Source organism: Dermacentor silvarum, chromosome 7, assembly GCF_013339745.2.
Source record: "Dermacentor silvarum isolate Dsil-2018 chromosome 7, BIME_Dsil_1.4, whole genome shotgun sequence".
NCBI classification, from domain to species: domain Eukaryota; kingdom Metazoa; phylum Arthropoda; class Arachnida; order Ixodida; family Ixodidae; genus Dermacentor; species Dermacentor silvarum.
Genome location: NC_051160.1, coordinates 130159390 through 130185487, shown reverse-complemented (window position 1 = coordinate 130185487; position 26098 = coordinate 130159390). Strand labels below are relative to the sequence as shown.

At 48.6% G+C, this 26098-nt stretch overlaps 2 protein-coding genes across 3 annotated transcripts in view; both read left to right on the top strand.

Moving 5' to 3' along the window:
- Nucleotides 1-867: 867 nt before the first annotated feature.
- Nucleotides 868-26098, top strand: part of LOC125946976 (peptidase M20 domain-containing protein 2-like) — a 180138-nt gene continuing 154907 nt past the window's right edge. The window contains exons 1-2 of one of the 2 annotated variants that reach the window (XM_049671212.1): nucleotides 868-1215; nucleotides 5888-6033. In XM_049671212.1, the coding sequence (XP_049527169.1) occupies nucleotides 984-1215; nucleotides 5888-6033 (378 nt within the window). In that variant the 5' untranslated portion in view covers nucleotides 868-983. The remainder of the gene's footprint in view (nucleotides 1216-5887; nucleotides 6034-26098) is intronic. The other variant, XM_049671213.1, reaches the window with a different exon arrangement.
- LOC119459174 (peptidase M20 domain-containing protein 2) overlaps nucleotides 9976-26098 on the top strand; it is a 55294-nt gene continuing 39171 nt past the window's right edge. The window contains exon 1 of the mRNA XM_037721000.2: nucleotides 9976-10155. Coding sequence (XP_037576928.2) covers nucleotides 10099-10155 — 57 coding nt within the window. The 5' untranslated portion in view covers nucleotides 9976-10098. The remainder of the gene's footprint in view (nucleotides 10156-26098) is intronic.

Genomic DNA, 26098 nt, shown 5'->3' with positions numbered 1-26098 from the left:
AATACGTTGCTCTGCCCAGCTATAGTAAAGCATTTCGATCCCAAAATCAATGGGAAATGCCAGCACTGTGGTAATTTGGCAGATCTGTATCACATGGTCTGGGCCTGCCAACAGAATCCCAATCTATCCCCTATTCCCCACCCAACTCGAGAGGACTGGGAGGCGACCGTGCTCAACAGCTCCGGACTAGAGAAACAACGAGCTCTGGTCCAACGGGCTCGAGTGGTGGCTTCGACCAATGACGTCCCGGACTAAGGATGACACCTAGTTTCATGGAGCTCACGGGCTTCACCCTCTCTCTTTGTTCAATAAAAGTTTTCACCACCACCACCCCCCCCCCCTTGCGACGTCCTTCATGGCTCGTGTGTTACTTGAGGACGTTAAACTCTATGAATCAGTATTTGCTGCCTTCCTAAGTGGGCGTCTCTGCGTGACTACAGTGCTCAAAGTGCGGCAATAGCGCCGCAATACCGCTGTCTCGTTTTCCTGCGTTCCTTTGTAATAAAATATCCCTCTCATCCGGTGCTCAACCCTTTATCATAAAACTTTCCCCGCTGGCGGATCGCTAGCGATCAGGCTTCATGAGGCGAGAATAGCTGTGCAATGGCGCCAGGCTGCACCGACAAATCAAAACAAAAATACAAATTTATGAGTGTTTCTCTGTCGTTTTCTTTTTTTTCTTTTTTGTTCCTAGTTTCCGCTTAAGCATATCAAGCGCATGGGGCCGGAAGCCGTCTTTATTAGGCTATAAATTCTGAACAGTTACTCGCAGTGACATTTTTTTATTACTCGTAACGAATGCTACCCGACAAAAGAGTCATAAAAACAGACCAGAAAGAAGCACTGCCTATGTTTACAGCAGACAACTCGTGCACCCTACAAGCAGACAACCCTAAGGGTTATTAGGCGGCGGATCAGAAACGTATACCCGAGGCGGTCTCTCTGTCAGCACAGCTCGCCCGCTCAAGAACGTCCGTTTAGTCATGACCACCACAGATTTCGCACCTCTGGTGAATAGGGTGGTGGACGACCACGCCAAAGAGCTCTGGGAGCTGAGTCGTTTCCTGTTCGAGAACCCCGAGTTGGCTTTGACGGAAGTCAAAGCTCACGACAAACTCTGCGAATTCCTGGAAGGGAAAGGCTTTGTCGTGCAGCGAGAGTACTGCTTGAAGACAGCCTTCAGGGCAGAGTTTGACGCTCCAGCGGGATCCGATGGTGAGCTGAAGAGTTCCTTGGTGGGCTGCATATATACGGAGTGGTTCACTCTTGAAGGCTACAAATAATTTCTGTGGCTGAGCACCAAGTGGCGAGATGAATTTCTGACTAGCGGCAGCCGCGTTCTGGTGGGGGCAGAATTCAAAAGCGCTCGTGGTACTTAGATTTAGCTGCAGCCCAAAGGAGCCCGAACTAATTCAATGTGTTCCACTATGCGTATATTGTAAGCGTTGTTTTCGGGTGTTAAGCCTCACGAATCAACCGAATCATTTTCATAGGTTAGAAGCGAGCTCCAGCGACACCCTGAAATGTCGTTTATAGATATGAAAGCACAGAATCGCGAAAAAATCAGCCGCACGTTCTACCTGAACTGTTATGAAAATGATAGTGAAGTGCAAGTTTGAAAGCCCCGAAACTACAGATTTGGTCGGTATCAACTCTCTGATGAAGGGCTTCGGATTAGTTTTGGTCAGCCGATGTTCTTTAACGTGCATCTGACTCTAAGCACACGAGCGTTTTGCATTTCGTCCACGCCAGTACCCGGCCACCGCGAAGGGTGTCGAACTTACGACCTTTCGCTCAACAGCAGAGAGCATTAGCCATTGAGCCATCGCGGTGAGTGTTCCTGGCCTTAATGCGTCACCAAATTTCTTGACCGAATTCCTGAAAGCTGAGTAGCGCCTCTCGTCGCTTGTTTCTAAAACATCAGTAGCTATCACCCACACACAAAAAAAATTGGAGGACGCCTAAGCTTCGCCTTTAGGAGCAGAACGCGATAGCGTTATCGGGACCCATGCGCATCGCATCGTCCGCATTCGGCAAGTAGGCTTCATTCACTGCAACACATAATGTGGGAAAGCCAGCTTACAAAGACCAAGCTTACAACGATCCCCTTAATGTCGGCTTCACTTTTAAACCGAAATGCATTGCTGGGAACACGTTTTTCCAGGGGCAATATAAGTCGTCTTATATTAAAATGTGAAGGCCGTAGGACTTTTTTTTTCATTATTTTATGAATTGTTTGCTATTGCCCCGACGCGCACGCTTGTCCAAAACGCATTTCTCAGGCCAAGTCCCAATTTGACTTGCCGAGGATGCCAGCACCATCTAGATAACATTTTCGCAAGTAAGCTCCGCGAGTGAGCCGGTGTTCTTATGGTAAAAATGCTGGCAAAAGAGGTTTGTGTTTAAGTTCCCTCATAACAGAATTATGCTTTCCCGTACATTCAAATAACAATTCCACGCCACCATGTCTGAAGGTTGTGCTTAAATTCTACTTTACCATTTTTCTGGCGGATTTCACTGTGAGAATTCAATTTTTGTTCACTAACACCTTGCACCACGACGAAGGGCCTGCGCGTTCAGGGTGGTTCGGAATGATTTTCTGCTGCACTAACACCTTGCGCAACGCGGAGGGCCTGCGCGGTCGGGGTGGTTGCGGATGATTTTCGCCCCCACGGACGCCGACATGCACGCCGACGCCGCATTTTCACACGACACGGGGCCCTTAATGCTATCGCGTTAAAAAGTCACAGGCCTGCGCGGCATACGCAGCACAGTGACAGCGTAAGTTGGTGGAGCGGCTCAAGAGTAGCTCTAAATTCGGCACCACGCACAACAGGGTCTTCGCGGCAAAGTCTCTTCACGTCGTTTTGACGAGAACGATCTGAACTGTCCGCGCGGCGTCGACGGCGAGCTGCGGCTTGTAATGCTCTCAGCAGTCAGCACAGCCGTTTGCTGAGCCCGATGATGCCTGGTTGTAGCCGATTCGCTTGTTCAGCAGCGGTTCGTACCTTGCGAGGAGACGCCATAACGTGTACCGAAGAGGTATCCAGAATACGTGGCGAAAATCTCTCACATCCCTCGACCCATGGCACGGTACGTTGTTGGGTTTGATGATGATGATGATGATTGTTTCTTGTAATCTTCAAACGGGCTGGTGACAAATAGTCACCTAGCCTGCTTGAGTTCACCAGGTCCAGTTACGTGCAGCATGCAACTGCTATATGCAACTTGAGTGTACTAGACAATGGTCGAGGGGGCCGAACGGCGCTCTCCCGCTGAGCCGCCGCTGGTGGAAAAAAAAATGTCACAGTTTCACGTGAAAGGCGAAACATCAATCGCGATAGCAAATTAGTAGAGAGATATAGGGAGTAAGGATAGTAGTTTTATCAGCTGTATAAACTTCCTTGCTCCGCCCCAACCTCCTTGGGGCGGAGACACGCTCCGCGGCATATTCAACGTACTTTCCCTGCGGACGGCGAGGCCGATTGCGCATAGTGCGCTCTTAAAATAGTGCTTTAATTCAACTGCAAATTTAAGTTTACACAATTTTGCCAAACATATATATTTGAGGCATGGATTTTACTACGCGACGTCTTCAATGTTGCTGTCATTGTCAAGCGCGTCGTCTGCTAGCGAGTGCGCGTTCGCTACGCGGACGCTGGCGTACGCCCAGTTTTTCTCGCACAACGTCTGTGCAATACATATTTTTAATGTTTTAGTTGCTTTGGTGCGCCCATGACTTGACGGCCGGTACAAAATGTAGTTTTATACAGGTGAACTGTTGTTTTTGCTACTGTCTTGTAAAAGTAACTGGCATCTCTGCAACATGAAGCTACGTAAGCCCGCGAATACACGCAAAGTGCGTCGAGCGGCCATCGCATGGCAAATCTGCGTGTATTCGCGGGCTCCTTTCACACTCGGAAAAACACATTTGTGTAGCACGTATTGAGCAACATAAAGCTGCACCGGGAGTTTTGCATGTTGCTCTACAATGTTCTCATTGACACTTTTATAATTAAGACAGTTCTTCACGAGTTAGATAATTAATTACTATTATCTAATTAAATCTGAGTAACGAAAAAATTACTGGTGGCTACTCCACTGTACTGGAAACAATACGCCCTAGGTTTGCTCCGCGTAACTCCGTTCATCTTTTTTTTAATCGTGCTGCGTGATAGCGGGGACATGCACCCTGTATATGCTAGTGTTATTGATATACTGCACGACGCAAATAGTCGTTGCCGTTCAAATGTAATGCATAACAGCATTATTCAAGCCTCAAACTGACCGATGCAAGTGACGACTGTTATTCTGAATGATTGTGCTGCCGGAGAATCGTGGCTGTTGCTCAGAGGGCAGTTCCTGATAGAATTTATGCACGGGTGTTTTATAAGTCCTGCTTCCCAAGTTCCTAGCTGTCATTCAATATAAACGCCCCGTTTTGGGGCTGCCTGTAAATCAGCTAACCTGATTCAGACAAGGAAAACTTTTTTGACAGTCTCAACACGTTTTCAACCCATTAAAACTGGGTGCCCCTTGTGGTACCACACTTATCTTCTTCAACGAACGCAACATATCTGCCCATATCTCTACGTGTATGTGAGACCTGCCCTTCCTTTAATTGTTTCATTATGGTCGTTATGATAGTGCAGCGGATAACTGAAACCAGCCGTTTACAAAATACAAGCTGCTGAGTTGAGCAGTTGAGCTGAGTTAAGCACAATGCTTCCCGTAAATCTGAGTAAAAGGCGCCGGATGGGACAGATATGCTTTACTTGTTTGAAGTGGCAAGCAGGCAGGTTACATATCGTCTGCGGAAGGTTCGTCTGCGTTTCGCAAGACTTACTGATGGAAAACTATATGCGCAACAATACACACGAGAAATACATGCTCCTTGAAGAACTATGAAAAATATTTTTTCTCCAAAGGAAACCGTACAATAACATAATAGAATGAAAGCCGACACGGCGGCTGCAATGCACGCGCAATCACCTTGCGGCATTAAAAAATAAAATAAAATAAAGAAGAGAAAGAGAGGAATTTATTCTTAAGGCATAAATACATGTCATATGCAATTATGAACACCACCATCTGAACGAAAATAGCAGCGCGCGAAGTAGTACGAATGTCCCTGCCGAGCCATATCGCCAGCAGTTTCGGACGACGCCACTTTGATGCGGCCCAATCCACTTCGGTCGCAGCGCCGCCACAGTATTTTTCCACGCCGGGCGCCTCACTGCCACTCGTCCCACTAAACCGTATTCTAAAAGCACACTCGATATGCAACTTACAGGTGGGGCACGCTGCGTTTGCCGGCACCTTAACTAGATGGCGAGAGTATACTGGTGGAGGCTCGGGATCGCCTTGACTGCGCGCCTCGTCTGAACCGCATCTCGTCGTCGGCGCCTGCGCGCCTGCCTACGGAGCGTTTATAGGGCGTTTTTCCGCTGCTTGATAACAAGCGCTTTTGCGACTCAGTGGTAAAGTATCGGACTCCCGCGCAGCGGGCCTGGGTTTGAGCCGGCGGGGACCGGGTACTTTTGTCTGCATTTACGGCGATAGCGGTTACGGTCACCAGTGGCGGCGGCAGCGGCGGCGGACACCATCGCGAAATGAAACGGCTATTCAAATGAGCCCATAACAGCTGACGCTTTAAAAAATTTATTCCGCTAATAGTGCCTGTACGAACGTGTTCCAGCGAAATGTGATCGTGAACACACTATTAGCGAAGGGCGCTTCCGTTTTGGTCAATACCATGCCTCTATCGAACGCAAATTTATATACGCATGTGTGGCTTAAAACGTGACCACTAAACAGTGAACTGATGAAGTTCGTGCTCAACTCGTCTTGATATTTACATGTTTCTCGCGGCTCAAACACTGCGCAGGGCGGTGCGTGGCGTTGCTCTGTGAATTCGACGCCCTCCCAGACATCGGTCACGGCTGCGGGCACAACCTGATTGCCGAAGCATCGGTGGGCGCCGCTCTCGCTGTGCAGGAGGCGATGAAGTCATCCAAGGACATGCGCGGCAAGGTGCAGCTCTACGCATCCAACTATACAGCCCATAGGAACAGTACCTTCCTCGCTAACGCGGAAAGCTGTAGCAGTCGTAGTACTGCCAAAACAAAGGCTACCAGAATGAACAATGCATGCTTAAAGTGATGGTGCATTTCTGACAGCCTTCTGTTCATTTTAATTCTGCAACATTGGGAGTGTAAAAGACAAAAGTGTATGTGTGTGAAGTGCGGAAAACAGGTCCTAAAGTAGCGGTATAAAGGGGACGAGAGAGCGTAGCAGAACGGGTATATATATATATATATATATATATATATATATATATATATATATATATATAAATACATGAGGAGTTTTTTTTTCTAGAAGAGCCACATCCAGAAACCGAAACTGGGCTAAGTTTGACGGAGACGTAAAGTACACCTGGGTGTCTTTTATTTTATTGTTCATTGTAATCCACACAGGTCAATTCCTGGTTGCAACGTGGACTCTAAAATGTTGTCGCAGTTTCACCTGAAAGGCGAAGCATCAATTGCGATAGCAAATTTGTAGAGAGCTATATGGAGTTATGATATTAGCTTTATCAGCTGTATAAACTTGGACATGCAGCAGCACCGGCAACACGCAGAACTGTTGTCGACGCCGTCGGCGTTTCGCCCGCGTTCGCTCAAAATGCGTGCGGCGTTGGTGACTCTTGCCGGAGCGTCTGATATAAATAGGCACTTGGTGCCGCAGCTAAACGTCGCCTCCCTTCCCTCCCCCTCCCCCCTTCCCCCACGGCCTCTCGCGCGTAGGAAGAAGGTGCGTTTGCTCTACATATATGGTGATTGTAAAGGAGGAAAGAGACGCCTACTTCTGCAGCCCTTAAGCGAGCACGGCGCAGAACGCGCGTTTGTTCTCCGCCGTGCGTTCACTCCCCGTGAAAGCGCGCGCCCCTCGCGCCCTTTCACTCGCACATACAGCGTTCGGCGCGCGGCTGCAGCGACACCTGGCGACCCACCACCCAGACAAACGGGTGGCACTGGGATGCCCCCCACGACCACTCCCCCAGCGAGGCCTGGCTCGCAGGGAGACCTCGCTCCTTCTCCGGCTCCGCATCGGCTGCAGCTGGACGGCAGCACGCAGCTACCGACTGGGACGAGCGACGTCCCCGGCCTGCAGCTCCTGCGGGGAGCCGGAGACGATCGAACATCTCCTGCTGGCCTGCCCGGCGTACCTTCAGCAGCGGGGCCCACTCCTGCAGGAGTTCCGCCGCCTGGGCCTCCCCTCTGGCAAGGAGGAAGATCTCCTCTTCCCCGGCCGACACCACCTTTCTGCACTTCGAGGCGTCGTGGAGTTCCTTGACTCGTCAGGGCTCTCCGCACGCCTCTAAGGACATTTCTACAAGCGGGAAGGCCTCACGGCCTCCCACCCCACCCCGGGCCTGACCGGCCTGGCACAACACCCCTGCAGACTCTGCAGCACACCAAGGCCTTCCATCTCGGCCTGATACGTGCCGCCTATGCCTGCCGGTTTTGCTTCGCCCAGCCATGGCGACTCCACTCTATCCCTTCTTTCGCTCCCACTTACCCCTCCCCGTTGGCGCTGAGCCGTGCTCCCTCAAGGGCTGCAGAAGATAACGCCAATCTTTCCCTTTCCCTCAAGAACCACTTATCATCATCATCGGCGACGATTTCATCTCCAAATGACGTCATACGGAACCTCACGGCGACGGCGACGGCAGAAATCTGCTTTTGAGTGTCCATATAATTGCTATCTTAATAAAAAGTTGTCGCAGTTTCACCTGAAAGGCGAAGCATCAATTGCGATAGCAAATTTGTAGAGAGCTATACGGAGTAATGAAATTAGCTTTATCAGCTGTATAAACTTGGACATGCAGCAGCACCTGCAACACGCAGTACTATTGTCGACGCCGTCGGCGTTTTGCCCGCGTTCGCTCAAAATGCGTGCGGCGTTGGTGACTGTTGCCGGAGCCTCTGATATAAATAGGCACTTGGTGCCGCAGCTAAACGTCACCTCCCTTCCCTCCCCCTCCCCCCTCCCCCTCGCCCACGTCCTCTCGCGCGTCGGAAGAAGGCGCGTTTGCTCTAAATATATGGTGATTGTAAAGGAGGAAAGAGACGCTTACTTCTGCAGCCTTTAAGCGAGCACGGCGCAGAACGCGCGTTTGTTCTCCGCCGTGCGTTCACTCCCGGTGAAAGCGCGCGCCCCTCGAACCCCTTTCACTCGCACATACAGCGTTCGGCACGCGGCGACGATTTCATCTCCATTGACGTCATACGGAACCTCACGGCGACGGCGACGGCTACGGCGACGGCGACGCCGACGGCAGAAATCTGCTTTTGAGTGTCCATATAATAGCTATCGCAATAAAAGAGTTCCGAATCAAAAATGAGCCAAGTGCCGCACCTGCTTGAACCAAAGTGAGCCAGAGCCATTCAACCAGTACTGCGTGAACGCCTCCTGACCAAAACAACCAAAATGACCGCATACATTCTGTTTCACGTGCGCTAGTTGCCTTGTTACCGTGTTTTCGCCAAAGATTGTACATTTCCAATGGACTACGACGGAAATGAAGAGATCGGGGACCGGCCTATTTCTAAAATAAGAAGTGATCCCAAATAAAGGATGTAACCGAAGAAGACGGATTTGGGATGTTAAGTTTGTTGCAAAATATTGCGATATTGCTCATGCGCTGATATTTAGTCTTTTTTTTTTGGGGGGGGGGGTAGCCGATGCTAGTGCAAATAGAATGGTTCAATCAAATTTAGCCAATGACTGTGTTACATATCTATAAGGGCCAAATCCAAACTAAACTCGTTAATTACGGCGATAGTAGGGCTATATACATTTTAACTGCAATATAGCTTTGATGTATTTTGGTGACATGAGCGCACTGACAAAAAATTGTTGACAAAGCTCGACCATATTGCCAGTAGCAAACAAGTGCGTCTTTCGCACGTCCGTTAATTGTGGCCTTGGCCCTTTTAGAAATAAAACGCCTCACACAGTCATATCATAAGAAGTCAAAAAACAGAGACAAAGAACAGCACAGGGGAATTTACTTGTGCTTAAAATTTCAATTAAAGAAATGATAAAGTAATTGAAATGAAAATGGAAGAAAAAACAACTTGCCGCAGGTAACCGGGCGCGAATCCACGTCTTCGCATTACGCGTGCAATGCTCTTAACAAATCAGATACCGCGGCGCCGTTTTCCCATCTACTTTCTGGGGTACTTAGATTTATCTACTAGAGCTAAACCTGGAAGTGTTGGCCAGCGCCACCAATCACAAGCCTTGGTGGCAGATGTTGAACATCCTTTCTGCCGCACGCGTCACGTGTGCGTGAGCTCTTGGGGTGAAGGCAACTGACCAATAAACCCCCACATGCTACCTGAAGGCATCAATGCTGCCGGATACGAGACCGCACTGTATTGACGCACTATATTGACGTATATTACCTTATTTCATAATTTGCGGGGCTGACCCCCATTTACTTTAAATTTTGGGGGGCTTTTTTCTCACCGGTGAGATTTAACTTCGTCGGTCAGCAATGGCATGACAAATTAGAATGTTACGTGAATGTCAGGGATATTTGGTAAGTTCACTTTGATCCCTCAGAAGTGCTTCCCAACTACACCCTAGCTCACTCTTACACTCCTGACAATTGCTTCCTCGTGATCCTCGCTTTCACGATAAGTTTACTCGTTCACTATGTCCGGCTCCTTGTAACGATATAGTCAACTTCGTTCCTGCTAATGGGCTGCTGAAGTAAATTATTTTCTCATGCTAGCTTTCAGGTTGAACATATGTCGCTCCTCGCCAGGACAATGAAATTTGTTCATTCCATCTCGCTCTTTTATTCTTTTTTAACTGCTATGCCAAATTATTCCAAATCTGAGCACGTAACGCCGGCTACAGCACAACGTTTCTTGTGTCGAGTCTTCTGTGTCTGCGTTGTAAGCACGTCTTTTGTCTTGCCCTCGACAGCTCGTGGTTCTTGGCACGCCAGCCGAGGAGCACGCCTGTGGCAAGGAGCTTCTCATCCGCCAGGGGGCGCTCGATGGCATCGAAGTGGCCATCATGTCGCACCCAACTCCCGCCGATGTTGTGGCACCTCTTTTTTCAGCGTTGCAGGAGGTGAGCGGGATCGTGCCATTACACCGAGCGCACATGTGCGGGGGGTTGACCGTGCACCCCAAATATATATAGACAGCGAGATTAAACTAGTGGGATTCATTATGCATAACGGCACATAAGACAAAGAACCCTCTCAAAGCTCAGGTTCGGGAAAGGCACGAAAATATTGACACGTATACACGTTTATCTTTCACCGGTGGCCGCTTTCTACCCACTAACAAATGTTAAACGTTATCGCTCGGCGCAGGACGCACCGGTATCGGAAGTTTCTAGAACGTTATCGATGCTTCTTTCCGTTGCCTGTTTCCACCGACGCTTATGCTATCTGATTGTATGACCGACGCGAATTGTCTAGAATTTTTGGAAGACACGCGGGCACCAGGGAATAATCTGGAACATTCAATGACTCATCTATAAAAGGCGTCGCGTTTCGCTGCTGATCAGATTTTCGACGATAGCCGACTGTGTTCGCCGCTATCGCTGTGCTTTGTGTGTAGCTTGCTTTTGTGGGCACAGGTTCGCCCAATAAACAACCAGTTTCGTCATACACAGTTTTACGACTGTTTGCTTCACCGTCACTATACTACGTGACATCTGGTGGAGGTGCTAGTGCGTTTATGCAGCGAACGCCCCCGCAAAGCCGCGATCCAAGCCCGAAACCGCAGGACAACGCCAACGTCGCCAAGAACCATCGAGCAAGCCGTAGGCAGCAAGTACTTCTCCCGGAGTACAGACTTCTTCCCGAGAAGACCACAGCAATCAAGGCCAATTCAACGACCCCAATGGCAGCCCCAGCGTCCCCCATCCTGCTCCAACAACCTCGGGAGCCACCGACCTTCCGTGGATCATCGGCTGAAGACCCTGAAACCTGGCTGGAGACATACGAGCGGACCGCGACGTTCAACAAATGGAGCGATGACGACTAGCTGCGCCATGTCTATTTTTCGTTGGATTACTCTACTCGGACCTGGTTTGAGAACAGAGAGACCACCCTGGTGACGTGGGACCTATTTCGTGAGAACTTTGTGAGGACCTTCACGAATGTCGTGCGAAAGGAAAGGGCCGAAGTTTTATTAGAAACCAGAGTGCAATTGCCGAACGAGAACATCGCGATCTTCACGGAGGAGATGACTCGCCTCTTCCGCCACGCCGACCCCGATATGTCTGAGGAAAAGAAAGTTCGGTTCTTGATGCGGGGCGTCAAAGAGCATCTATTCACCGGATTGATGCGCAACCCACCCAAGACTGTGGCAGAATTTCTTTCGGAGGCCATAACGACCGAGAAGACGCTTGAAATGCGATCCAGGCCATACAACCGCCGTGCACTGACAAACTACGCCGAAGCTCAAGCGCTAAGCGCCGACGACCTGCGTGAGACGATTAGAGCGGTTGTACGGGAAGAGCTGCAGAACTTATTCCCAAGGTCGCAGCCTCAGATGACTTCGATCGCTGACATAGTTAAAGAAGAGATTGAGCGGTCATTGGAAGTTCCAGAAGTTCCGGCATCGCCTCAACCACCGCCGCAAGCGATGACCTACGCCGCCGTCGCCCGTCGTCAAGGCCCTCCTCCGCGCTCGCGCCAGGCCCCCGTAACGCCGCAGTTCTGTCGTCCACCGCCGCCGCCGCCAGCACGGCCGCCCGTCGCCCAGCGCAGCTACCAGAGGAAGACGGACATTTGGCGCGCCCCCGACCACCGCCCGCTCTGCTATCACTGCGGGGAAGCCGGCCATGTCTACTGCCGATGCCTATAGACGTTTTCACGAGGGCGCTTCCGACGGTCTGGCGTGGAGAGGATGTGTCAGTGTTGCCTGTTCGGTCTGGACTGTGAGCTTGCCTTGCGCTTGCATTCCGGAGTGGTAGCTTTCCTTCGATGTTTCCGTTTATTTTTGTCACGAATGACTTACGCTCCTAAATAATGGCATATATACTCATCAAAAGGCTACAGGCCAGCACTGTGCAGTTTATGGGTGCACAAACAACCAGCGGAAAATAACGATTTTGGTGACTAAGTGTGTCCACAACACAGCACTCCGCGAGACCAATGCCGCGATGTGGTATGCTCACGCTTCGCCGGTTTCCTGCATCTCCCGAGGACTCGGCATTTCAGTATAATGTGAACCAATGCACGCATCTGTAAAATAACGCAATTTGGTAAACTCTTTTCGGCACATTTATCTACAGGTTGCGAGAATTGTCAGCTCTTCGATGCAATCTTTTCTCGTATGTAATGGCAGAGACTACATTTGTTATTCTTTCAAACACGACTTCATTCCAGTGCCTAATACGGGGGTCACACGGCGCACTTTTGATCGTGATCGAGCCCGATATGGGTCGAATTTCTTGGTCGCGATTGGCTTCTTTGCTCAATGTGCGGAAGGGAGCCAATCGCGGTCGAACATTCCGATCCAGATCGGTCTCGATCGCTTTCAAAAGTGTCCGTGTGACACCGGTATAAGACAAATTAGAGCACTCTGCGAGAGAACTAGTCGGTAAATACACTTCGCAACGATCTGGAAAAATCGTGTCCTATAGAAGACGTATGCAGACCCTGTGTCCACCAAAACATTGTCTCTGCGTTCACACGCACCCTACGCCGCCCTGCCCATAAAGGTAGTTAACTTCAACATTGTGGTGCTGCATCGAGCTCACCCATCTTTGAGCGTTGTCTATGTGCTTGGGCAGCAAAAGAACGCAAAAACGAACGTATCAACCTCATCAGTGCGGCCTAGCGCCAGTGTTAAAATTCGGGAACCGTAATGCGCTAACTATTCGTGGCGTAGAAACGCGCTAAATGAGCCCGCGCAAGTAAGAACGTAAAAAAAAACGGTATTCGCATGGGTACGCGGACAATAGCATCATGCTTGCAAGAATAACAGTAACGAAAAAAATAAATTCGCACAGTCGATCAAGTGAAATACTTACGTGCGTGCAGAGACGGCTTCACTGACCACTAAGCGCTTTTCACTCACGGTCAGTAGTGGTTTACAGTCATATGCATATGCATTTATTCGACAATTGTTAAGACTCGACATTACTTTATTATGAACATAGCACAGTGAGACGGTGTAAGGGAAACAAGAGAAAGAGCAGATATGGCCCTGACGCTGCAATATTATTGGCTTATTTCGCTTCAGAGATAGCGCACACGAACAGTTCTTGCCGTACGCGATATCTTCAATACAAACTTCGCGCACGATCTACGTTAAGGTTCACCTTGAGCGAAGCTTGTTCCTAATTTAGACATTCGAAAGAAAAGCCATTCCAGGTAAACAAACGTAAAAAATAGCTACACAAATATATCTTTATAACAAGTCCTGTTATAATCCCTATTGGGATTGATAGTATGTATAAATAAATAAATACTAAAAATAAATATCTAGCACCTGGGCTGTATCAGTCGCGCTGGCATCTGTGATCACTGCCGCGCGTCGGTTCGCTGCAGGTACCGCGCTGCTCGATTGCCACGCTTTATGCTTTGACATTTGGTTATAAGTGCCCTGCACCACACCAGATCCAATAAATTTTGCATGATTGAGCTGTTCAGTTGCGTCGCAAGCGTATGGAGTAACCACCGCATATCTACCAACCACTGACACGCGTCGTCGGGCCGCCGGCGCCTGGTTCTATAAGCATTGCCCGACAGCTACGTACGCGCCTGCTTTCGCTAAATGAGGCAACCCTCAATCGCGAAACGTAATGGTGGTGAGATTCAATCGACGATACGGTCACATGTGCCCAGCAATACCAATGAAATATACCGCTGATTAGCACGCCAGGTCTCGACGAAGCAGACGCGGCTGCCGCCGCTACCGACGAAGAAACACCACATCCACTGGCTGGGCTTGCTGTTGCCATGGCACACTACACTGCACGCTCACGCGAGCACGTGAAATATGTAACAAGTCAAGTGGCACAAGACAAGCGAAGCGGAAGAAAACAATCGAAATAATGCGCGGCGAAGATCACAGAACCGAAGTGCGGCCGGCCTGCTCTCGCAAGGCGCACAGTCCAAAATGGCGGCGACGCTGGACGTCGCTCGTGTCGGCCAATGGCGCTGCTCAAACGTCGGTTTGTGAAAAATTCTATACCATAGCGTAACATACGGATTACAAGAGTGGCCACTCCAGCCTAAAAGCGGCCGAGCTACGCAGCTTCCTGCCGCCCGCTAGAGGGCAATACAACACTCCCTGTCTCCAAGGGAACGCGCGTACTTGTTATCTACTGTAGTAACTATTCTATAGTGCACTATACGCCTACTTGTCTATGTGACTGTAGACGTAAACGTTATCAACGGGATCAGCCGGCCGTGAGCGGTGGATGATAAGACTAGTATATAGAATAAAAAATAACCCATCGCTACAAAATAACGGCCATGGTGTGATCAGGTGAGGCGACGCTACAAAAGATGTGCGATAACGTCTGTGTGGTCTTTGCTGGGTTCGTCTGCCAGAACGTCTGTCTGCTTGGCTGCTGCTAGGTAAGAAGGCCTTCATTACGTTCTTTTTTCCCTTCATTAGTTTGCAAATTGCTTATGTATTTGTCACTTCAGCCGTAAGTTGACATTTGTCGCATTGTGCGGTTCGGCGCAGAGAGCTGTTTGTGTTCTTCACTTCGCGAATGATGTTCGTGGATTGCTTCACATTATGTAAGAAACAGCAATTTGGAATTCTGCGCAGCACGTTTGCGAGAAAATCGTTTCTTGGCGCGAGAACGTGTCTGCACACGCCGGTATACGTAGCCTGAATCAATACACGTTTGTGCAATTGTGTAAAAGAATGCAGTTATGCTTAGGATCGTTATTCATGGCGTGCGCAGATTGCTAGAAGCGTTTGTTACGAGCGCAATTAGAGAGAACTTGCGAATTGAGAAGAATGATTTCAAGCTGGTGGCTACGACGTATTCTGAATAAACACTCCTACCTCAGTCGCGCATGCATGGCACCGAAGGTTTCTTTTTTTTTAGCCGCGGCCACTGCACGTGACGCTTTTCGCGAAAGGGCGGTGAAAGTGAAAATTTGTGCGAAGGCGGGAGAGAAGACATAACCAATACTGTTTTTTTTTCAGGTCATGCCGACCATACTCAAGTACTACGGCAATTACTGCTGTGTTGTGAGGAGCCGTAACAACGGCAGGACAGGGAGAGAGCGTGGTTGGCTGACAACTGGAGTGAGCAGCCTTCATTCCTTGTTTGCTATGCCGCCCAAAACTACCACTTAATAAGAAAGGTTGGGCTTCAAAGGACGAGCGCTGTTTTCCTCTTTAATGCTAATGCTGTCTTCTGCAGTTTTACTGTTCTGTGGGGTTTTTCATAATATCGCCTGTTTATTCCTTTTGTAAAATTTATTCTCAACATATGGCACCTGTATTGGCATGTCTTGCAATTTGCAGTGCAACCATCTTTCTTTGCTTGCTTTCATCGAACGTTGCGAAAAAGAAGTGTCCATGTGCTTACTGAGAATGTGACTTGAAAATAAAATGTTTTGCCTCTTCCAACACTTGTCATGTTTACTTAAAATGTCTGCATAAACTCACAGTGGCATCGTGTGCTTGCTGCTCTGGCGGTACAGCTTACACGAAGCTACTCGATGCATGCAAGCAACGCGTTAAAAAATGGAAATAGAGCCTCCGGGACGAGCACTCGCACGGAAGCAATCTTGGAGGCCGTGTAATTTTTCTAATTACCACAAGATAGCCTTCGAGATTAGTTTTCCTGCGGTCCCAATCACTGACTCTGTGTAGATTCCAAAAACCCGCTAGGTGCGCTGCGAACCAAAATCGGCTAAAGCCTTTAAAATCGGCCGCAGGGGCCTATGGAAGTGCCCGCTCTTATCCTTGTATGTTACTCTATGCCTATACCGCGAGATGGGCCTACGAGGGTTCGCCGTCAACGCGCCACGTCCACAGCTTGGCGAGCGACCACGCGACGTCGCTGACTACCTCGCCGGAGCCCAGTGGCAACCACGATGACCCTCACGCTCACCGTCACCAGCACTTCACCTGTCGCCGCAGCGCCGACCATACACTGGCCCAGCCCGGGGCCGGTCCTTGAGCGCCTATCCGTGAAACTAAACGCAGCAACCGATGGAGGTGCGGTTGCTGTACGACGCAATTCCGAAGATCCTCCGCCGTCGACGAAGAAGATTCCCGAATCATCATGACGAATTATCAGCACGCCGCCTGGCAAGAGCCTTGACGACAACACTTCGCCGCCGAAGGAAGACCTGCCGACGCGACGTAGCAGCAGCGGAACAAGCCGACGCAGCCGTGATCCGACGCCACGACTTAACCAAAAGGCCAGACGACGGTCTATCGACTTAGACGTGCTAATCGATGGTCATAACGTCACCGCTCTCGTCGACATTGGAGCCGACTTCAGTGGCCCGTTCGCCGCCAAGTTGAAGAAAGTGAAAACAGCCTGGCAAGGACCCGATATCCGGACAGCGGGAAGCCACCCAATAACGCCGGCTGGAATCTGCACAACACGAGTCACTGTTAACAACCGCACTTACCCAGCGAGCTTCGTAATCCTGCAGCACTGCTCCAGGGATGTTATCCTAGGCATGGACTTTCTAAATCAACACGGTGATATCATCGACTTAAGGTACAAGTCGATAACGCTTTCAACGCACAAAGCGATACCGCCAGATACAAGCATTTGTTAACAAGCCTTGAATGTGCTTGAAGAACAAGTCACCGTTCCGCCTCGCTCCAGCGTAATGATTTCCGTCGGTACCGAAGTGGCTGCAGACATGCAGGGCGTCATCGAGGGCGATCATCATTTACTGCTCGACCGTGAAATTTGCGTCGCCAGAGGCATTGCTGAGCTACGTGCAGGGAAAGCAAGGGTGATGCTCACGAACTTCAGCCCCGAATACAAGTACATTAACAAAGGCACCACGGTCGCCTACATCGACGAAATAGTACAAGCCAGCAGTGCTTTCACCTTCACGGATTCCAGTGCACCTGCAAAGACAACTATAATACCTGAACAAACTTTCGACGTGAATCAGAACCTTCCCAGGCATAAGAAAGAACAACTAAAAGCTCTGCTCCTGCAATACAAGGACTGCTTCTCGTCGTCAAAAGTTCGACAAAACCCTGTCGCCAAGCACTCCATCATACCCGACGAAAATGTCCGCCCACTCCGTCAGAGCCCGTACCGAGTTTCGGCGCGCGAACGCGAGGCCATAAGGCAACAAGTCGACGAAATGCTACCCGACGACATCATCGAGAGTCCGTGGGCGTCCCCCGTGGTGTTAGTGAAGAAGGATGGAACCCGTACGTTTCTGCGTCAATTATCGTCGCCTCAACAAGATCACAAAGAAGGACGTATACCCACTCCCACGGATTGACGACGCCTTGGATCGACTCTGCAACGCAAAGTATTTTTCGTCGATGGACCTCAAAACCGGCTATTGGCAAATGGAAGTCGACGAGAGGGACCGGGAGAAGACTGCCTTTATAACACCAGACGGACTGTTCGAGTTCAAGGTCATGCCGTTTGGTCTTTGCTCGGCACCTGCGACTTTCCAACGCGTCATGGATACAGTACTGGCAGGCTTGAAGTGGCAGACTTGCCTCGTCTATTTGGACGACGTCGTTGTCTTTGCCTCAAGCTTCGAAGAACACCTGCGGCGCCTTGAAACAGTTCTTCAAGCAATCAAAACCTCCGGACTCACGTTCAAGCCAGAAAAGTGCCGCTTCGCATATGAGGAGCTCTTGTTTTTGGGCCACGTCATCAACAAGTCTGGAGTGCGCCCCGACCTTCAGAAAACTTCGGCCATCTCCAACTTTCCTCCGCCCGCTTACAAGAAGGCAGTGCGTAGATTTCTTGGACTGTGCGCCTATTACAGGCGCTTCGTCAAGACTTTTCCACGGATCGCTGAGCCACTGACATATCTCACAAAGGCCAACGTCGAGTTCAATTGGGAGACGCCGCAAGTGTAAGCATATGAAGAACTGAAGCGACGGCTGCAATCGCCGCCAGTACTTGCGCATTTCGACGAAAACGCCGATACCGAAGCCCACACCGACGCAAGCAGCGTAGGACTCGGCGCCGTTCTTGTGCAGAGGACTGACGGACTAGAAAGGGTTTTAAGTTACGCTAGCCGGTCGCTATCGAAGGCGGAAGCAAATTATTCCACAACACAAAAGGAGTGCCTCGCCATCATCTGGGCTACATCAAAGTTTCGCATCAAAGTTGTGAGCGACCACCACGCCTTCTGTTGGCTAGCTAACTTGAAGGATCCTTCAGGTCGCCTCGCACGATGGAGTCTGAGACTTCAAGCATTCGACATCACCGTCGTTTACAAGTCCGGGCGAGAGCACTCTGACGCCAACTGCTTGTCTCGCGCCCCCGTCGAACCGCCGCCACAGGACGACTAGGATGACGACACTTTCTTGGGACCCATCAGTGCTGACGAATTCGTCGAACAACAGCGAGCCGACCCGGAACTAAGCAGCCTTGTACACTACCTGGAAGGCAAGACCGTCATTGTGCCGAAGATGTTCAGGCGAGGATTCGCGTCGGTTTTTTTTTTTTGCAAAACGACATTCTCCTAAAGAAGAACTTCTCGCCTCTCCGAGCCAACTACCTCCTCGTGGTACCGTCAGCATTGCGTCCAGAGGTTCTGCAAGCTCTACATGACCACCCAACGTCTGAACACCTCGGGTTTTACCGCACGCTCGCGAGGATACAAGAAAAATACTACTGGCATCGCTTCTCTGCCGACGTTGCCCATTACGTAAGGACATGCCGAGACTGTCAGCGACGCAAAACACCGCCGGCAAGGCCAGCCGGACTTCTACAGCCGATCGAGCCACCTCGCCGACCGTTCCAGCAGATCGGGATGGACTTACTGGGGCCTTTTCTGACGTTGACGTCCGGGAATAAATGGATCGTCGTGGCTATGGGCTACCTCACCCGCTACGCCGAAACAAAAGCCTTGCCAAAAGGCAGTGCTGCCGAGGTAGCCCGATTCTTCGTTGAGAAGATCCTCCTGCGTCACGGTGCCCCAGAAGTCCTCATCACCGACAGAGGTACAGCCTTCACGGCTGAACTAACTCAAGCCATCCTGCGCTACAGCCAGACAAGCCATCGCCGGACCACCGGTTACCACCCGCAGACGAATGGCCTCACCGAGCGCCTAAATAAGACCATCGCCGACATGCTGGCAATGTACGTCGACGTCGAACACAAGACGTGGGATGCCATCCTTCCGTACGTGGCTTTCGCATACAACACGGCCGTGCAAGAAACGACACGCATGGCACCGTTAAACCTGGTCTACGGAAGGAAACCGGCAACGACGCTTGATGCCATGCTACCGGATGCCTCCGACGAAGAAAATCTCGACGTTGCCACCTATTTGCAGCGTGCCGAAGAAGGGCGACAGCTCGCCCGCCTGCGCATCAAGAACCAGCAGAGACCCGACAGCCGACACTACAATCTTCGACGACGCTACGTCGAGTACCAGCCCGGCGACCGTGTTTGGGTCTCGACTCCGATATGTCGACGAGGACTTAGCGAGAAACTCTTACGTCGCTATTTCGGACCCTATAAGATCATCCGACGTATTGGCGCACTGGACTATGAGGTCGTGCCAGACGTTATTTCGCAATCACAGCGGCGCCGCGCACGACCTGAAGTCATCCACGTGGTGCGTCTTATGCCTTTCTACGCCCGCTGACGAACTTAGGTCCTTTGTTGCTTTGTTATTTTTGTCCCTTTCTGTACGCGTGGTTTTGTTTTCGCTTTCGTGTTTGTAGCATCGGGACGATGCTTTTTAAGGGGAGGGTATTGACACGTATACATGTTTATCTTTCAACAGTGGCGGCTTTCCACCGGCTAACAAATGTTAAACGTTATCCCTCGGCGCAAGACGCACCTGTATCGGAAGTTTCTAGAACGTTATCGATGCTTCTTTCCGTTGCCTGTTTCCACCGACGCTTATGCTATCTGATTGTAAGACCGACGCGAATTGTCTACTTTCTGGAAGACACGCGGGCACCAGGGAATAATCTGGAACATTCAATCACTCATCTATAAGAGGCGTGGCGTTTCGCTGCTGATCAGATTTTCGACAATCGCCGACTGTGTTCGCCGCTATCGTTGTGCTTTGAGTGTAGCTTGCTTTTGTGGACACAGGTTCGCCCAATAAACCACCAGTTTCGTCATACACAGTTTTACGACTGTTTGCTTCACCGTCACTATACTACGTGACAATATATCTGTGCAAGAACGCAAAACATCTGATGTCCTCGAAATGTTTTCACAACTGAGACGCCTGTGTAATGCGTGCCAACTTTCTTTAGAAAATGAGCGGTTGCGTCAAAGATAGAGTCCTTGAATCATCACAAGAATGCTGTTTGTCGCTTTTTCATGCCTTTTCTGTGTCACTTTCACGTAACAAATATACAATCTGACCTTCAACGTCGCAGTCATTGCATAATTCACACGCTTCGAAAAGGCACGTCCGAAGCATCATGCTGTGCAAGCACGTAAAACCTGAAATTTCCTTTCGTTGCATCGCCATCAGCGCAACTTGCATTCTCTTCAACGTGTGTTTTTCTTGCTTGGCTGACTTGTTCCTGAGGTAGTTCGTTCTCATCTAGAAACTATAATAATCACCGTGAAGTGAAGAAGAAGATGAATATAAAAACATGTAGAAAAGACAAACGCACATAAGACAACGTAGACGACAAAATTGGGGGGTGGGACCAACAAAACCGTTTGTCTTCTATACGTATTGCTACCTCTGTTATCGTTCTATTACGCGCTCATTATATTTCCAATAGATGTTCTAAGTGAGTAGGCACAGCATTACTGCCAAATAAACAGTTAGGACAGGATTCTGGTCATGGTTTGAAGTAGCCGACGCCACAGGCTTGGCGCCAGCCATGATCGCGTCTGTTGATGGACACTGTAATCAAACTTTTGGGGGCCTTCGTCATGTTTGAAGGAGGTGGTGAAAAACATTGCGTGGTCTTTGAGGCCGGTTTCCTGATTGCCTAGAAGTCTGGGGACATGTATGTGCCCCCAGAAGCTAGCAACTTTCATTCTGGATGTGTAGGTGACCACTGCATGAGCAGGTGTAGAACAATGTTCATATGATGAAAGCATGACACATCGCCGCCACATTTCCCGAAGTCGGGTTTGGAGAATAACAATGATTGAGGACCTCAATCGAGTAAGTGTAAGAATTAGGTTCAATATGAATATGTAGAATACAAAGAGAATGTTCAATAGCCTGGGAAGGGAACAAGAATTCAGGATCGCCAGTCAGCCTCTAGAGTCTGTAAAGGAGTACGTTTATCGAGGTCAATTACTCACAGGGGACCCTGATCATGAAAAACAAATTTACAGAAGAATAAAATTGGGTGGGAGTGCATACGGCAGGCATTGCCAAATCCTGACTGGGAGCTTACCACTGTCGTTGAAAAGAAAAGTGTAAAATCATTGCATTCTACCGGTGCTAACATATGGGGCAGAAACTTGGAGGTTAACAAAGAAGCTCGACAACAACTTAAGGACCGCAGAACGAGCGATGGAACGAAAAATCTCAGGAGTAAGGTTAAGAGATCGGAAGAGAGCGGTGTGGATCACAGAAGGGGAGTATAGCCGATATTCTAGTTGACATTGAGCGGAAAAACTGGAGCTGAGCAGGCCATGTAATGCGTAGGATGGATAACCAGTGGACCATTAGGGTTATAGAATGGATACCAAGAGAAGGGAAGCGCAGTCGAGGACGGCAGAAAACCAGGTGGGATGACGAACAATACCAGGAATTAGGGACATTTCGTACAGTTTCCTTTTTTCGCCACCACGTGGCGTATAGACCTTAAAGAATTCGAAATTCCCGCTATGACGTATGCTATGACGCGCAACTAAAGAAAGCGCAATAAAAAGAAACACACCCTGAAGCTGTGGCTTCACCTCGGTGCTTGGAAACGAGCGCGCTTGTGTATCAGCGTTATCTCGAAGACGGCCAGCTACTTGCTCTACTGACAATGAATCGACGGTTTTGCTAGACACTTCGCCAGAAAGCTCGTCCGCATTCTGGAGAGATGTCTGATCGAGATAACGGCTCCCGCGAAGCTTCCGATGAATATATACTTTTTTCCTTGAGCAGACTTTTTATTTGTACACCACTGTGGCCACGGTCTTGCGTATACGTCAGGGTTCTGTTTTATGGGTTTCCTATAAAACTGGCGTGATCCATTGTTTAAGAGGAAGCTTTAGCTCGGGCCTATCTTCGATGCCGGATTATCAAATACATGTAAAATGCAGGAATGCTTTCATGAGAAAACCACTGAACCGATTTGAATGAAATGTGTTGCATTTAAGAGGGAAAGTTAAATTGCAGAGACTGCAGCAAATAGAATTTTCGTTTAGATAGTGTAATGTTTTCAAAGAATTGCAGGATGTTCGTAAATTTCAAAAAAAATAGAAGCATGAAGTTTACAAATCCGAAACTCGGTCATTAAAAACAAATATGGCATTTCTATAAACTGCACCCGTTGGAGCATCAAAAGCGAACAATTTTTTTTGCTTTAACTTAAAACTTACGTGAATTTGTTATAATGTTTGGAAGGGTTTTGCAAATGCAACATTCACAACATAGTGGTATATTTCAGGATGGTGTATGATATATGATTGCTATCCGCTTTTGATGTATTATTAGGTGCAGTTTACAGAATTCCGATATTATTTTTAGCTGCTGAGCTACATAGCTCTATACGCCAAGTTTTCGTTTTCGAAATTTGGCAATTCTTTAAAATTTGACGTAAGAAAGGTAGACCAGCCTATAATAAAATATCCCTTTCGGCAATCACTACACTTTAACTTTTTTTTTCTAAATTCAACATAACTCATCAAATTTGGTGCATTGGTTGCTCTGAGAAACCATTTTCGATTTCCCATGTATTTCGATAGGAGCCCCCAAGCTCAATATTCCCCCTAAGTTCGAGCTTGAATAATATACTTGTTGGCAAGATACGTTTGTAAATGTGTGATCGTGGCCTAATGAGCTAGAGCACTGGCGTACTGAGCTCAACGGCAGAGGATATGTTTGCAAAGCGTCTTGGGAAGGAATAGGAGAAAGGAAAGGCAGCAGGCTGGTATGTTATTCAGAAGCGTGTCTGGTTGGCTAAAAATTACTAAATGCGTTGGTCGTCATACCACCTTCCGTTCCATCAGCATAATTTCTATTTCATTCCGCTAGTATTGTGCTATTATTGTCAATCAATCGAGATTAGAACACCGGTGTCATGGCATTGTATTCCGTCGCAATTCTTTATCGCCGTCACTTCAGAATCCTCTCATCGTCGTCATGCCGTCGTCCTTATATGCCTTCGTCGTTCTATCGACATCTTTCCTACCTCGTAATTCCATCGTCGTCACTGAATGCGCTGTCGGCCTGCGGTCCTTGTTCTACCATCGTGAGGTAACATTGGCGAGCGATGGTCATAACAAATCGGGTCAATCAGGGAGACAGTGTATGGCCGCATATAGCCGAATCACTTGAAAATGAGGAGAAACACTACGGATTCTAAACAAACGTGTCTTAGCTAACACGGTGTGTCGCTTCTTGTTCTCTAGATTGTGTAAATGCTAATCGCATTAACTTCGATAATCATCTTAACATGGGTTCTGCAGGAATTCTTTCGTCTTCGCGACACTAACGAACTCTTGTCCACATTGTTCCCAGCCTATTAACACCTCGAATTCCTAGAGGTGATCGTGCTCAGGCATGTGACGGACGACCCGAAGTTTGATGGAGGTAGCGGTATGATTTCGACAGCGGCGCCACCTACCGACAAGAGGAAACACATTTGGATGAGTGGGAATAGCGGCGAAAGGCAAACTTTAAGAGTTGCTAGGCATCACAGATTCGAATCAAACTGAGAAAGAGTTAGAAATATATATTGACACAATGATGTGGGGCTCACGCACAGCGGGACGGCGCGCGCAAAGGTCGGCGCCGTGAAAGACGACGAAGCGCGTAGGCTGCACGTTCTTCTTCTGGCCCGCCTTTAAAGAGAAGCATCTATTTTTCAAGACTCCGTCTTTGATCTACGTTACAATATGCATGGCAGTCGCGCTAAAGAAATTGAAAACTATTGGATTGGTGCGAGACTCGCCGCAAAAACATTCATTAGACTGTCTCAGGTATCCGAGCTATCCTTAACGGGAATCAATGAGATGAGTTTCGATAGAGCTCGTTACATTTTTCAAGAGCGGAAGACGTGCCTAGAGGCAGAGTCGATTGCAATATTTTGTTGCTGCACAAAAATATCTAGATTTTCGGCATGATCATTTTAACGGAAAAACAAAAATATAAATAAGTTTTCAAGAAGTACTTAGAGTACATTGATAAAATTGTAGCAAACAAATTCTGAAAAGTTAATTTGCAACTTTTTTGTGTCCTAAGGCACAGGGCAACTTACTACTGGTTTCCATTAATTTTCTTCGTTATATTTTCAAGCGAGTTGAATATTCTGCCGTAGGTTAATTCACAATTAGCCCAACTAATTAAACTGAGACTTTCAAGTGTATATTGTTCTTGGACAAATGCTTTAAGACTACGCGGATGCTGCAAAATTTCTCAACATTGGGGAGGGGAATATGAAAAACAAAATAGAAATGCAAAGCACTTTATTGCCTCGTAAATTTTTATTTTGAATGCTATTTCCACTCGTTAAGTGGCGCGACCCTCGTGTTCGCAGCCTTGTATATGTTTTTGTAGCACTAGGTGCCATGTCTGCGAATTTACGTGAATAAGCAAGCAGATCATACTTTAATCTGGCGGAGAAAAAAACAAGAAAAGCCTACGTTGTAGATGCACTGTACTGAAACACAATTAGACAGTCTAAATTTGCATATATTTCTAAACAAGGGTGCCTAAATTGTCGATTGAAAAATTGACATCATTATAATGAAACCGAATAAAGCAATAAAGATGGCATGTTCCGCGTGAAAATATGATGAGCGTTGGCCTTGTGGGTCAACAATTTCTGTTTAATGAAAAAAAAGCTTCTAGTGGCCGTGTATTATCGTATTTCTGAAAACCAGTAACCAGCGTATCTAAATTTACATTCGCGCCAAAATTAGTGGCTCGAGTTCTATCGCTGTAGCTACATCCGAATGACTATATGAGATTAAAAAGTGAGATTAAATGGCGGGCGGCGGCGTGTATGGTAGTGTTCACCTATTCCTTCACTATAGTATGTTGCCGCACACTTTAAAGCACCAGCATGGTGATCAACCGATGTGCTTCTTTACAACTTCATCCCTAAATGTCAGCCGGGGTTCTCCCACTCCCGGTGGTTGTTGCCAGCCTGATCCCTCCCTATTTTCCTAACTGCATGTCCATTGCATGGTTTGTTTTCATACCAAATATTCAGATAATAATCTGTGGGTGTTCGGCTAGTAATGAAATGTTTATTTATCTCACAGTTAAATTATCAAGTAACCATAAAGAAGGGATGCAGGGCAAAAACTTGCTATGATGCAGCTTGAAGACCGCCCGGCGGCCGTTGATCAGATGACAGTATCTTCAAAATAATCGAGAACGCGAGCTAGCTTCGTAAAGGCAAAAGGGATAATGGGTGGAACAGAACCGGGCCGGCCAAAGAATGGTACTGTCGGGCTCGGGCCAGGCCCGGACCTGAAAAACCGGCCCGTGCAGTGCTCTACTTCAGATAATCTGATCAGCAGATTCCCATACTGTCACGTAGTAGTGACGCTGAAGGAAACAGTCGTAAAACTGTGTATGACGAAACTGATTCTTTATTGGGCGAACATGTGCCCACAAAAGCAAGCTACACTCAAAGCACAACGAAAGCGGTGAACACAGTCGGCGATCGTCGAAATCTGATCAGCGGCGAAACGCGTCGGCTTTTATACATGAGTCATCGAAGGCCCCAGAATAACCCCTGGTACC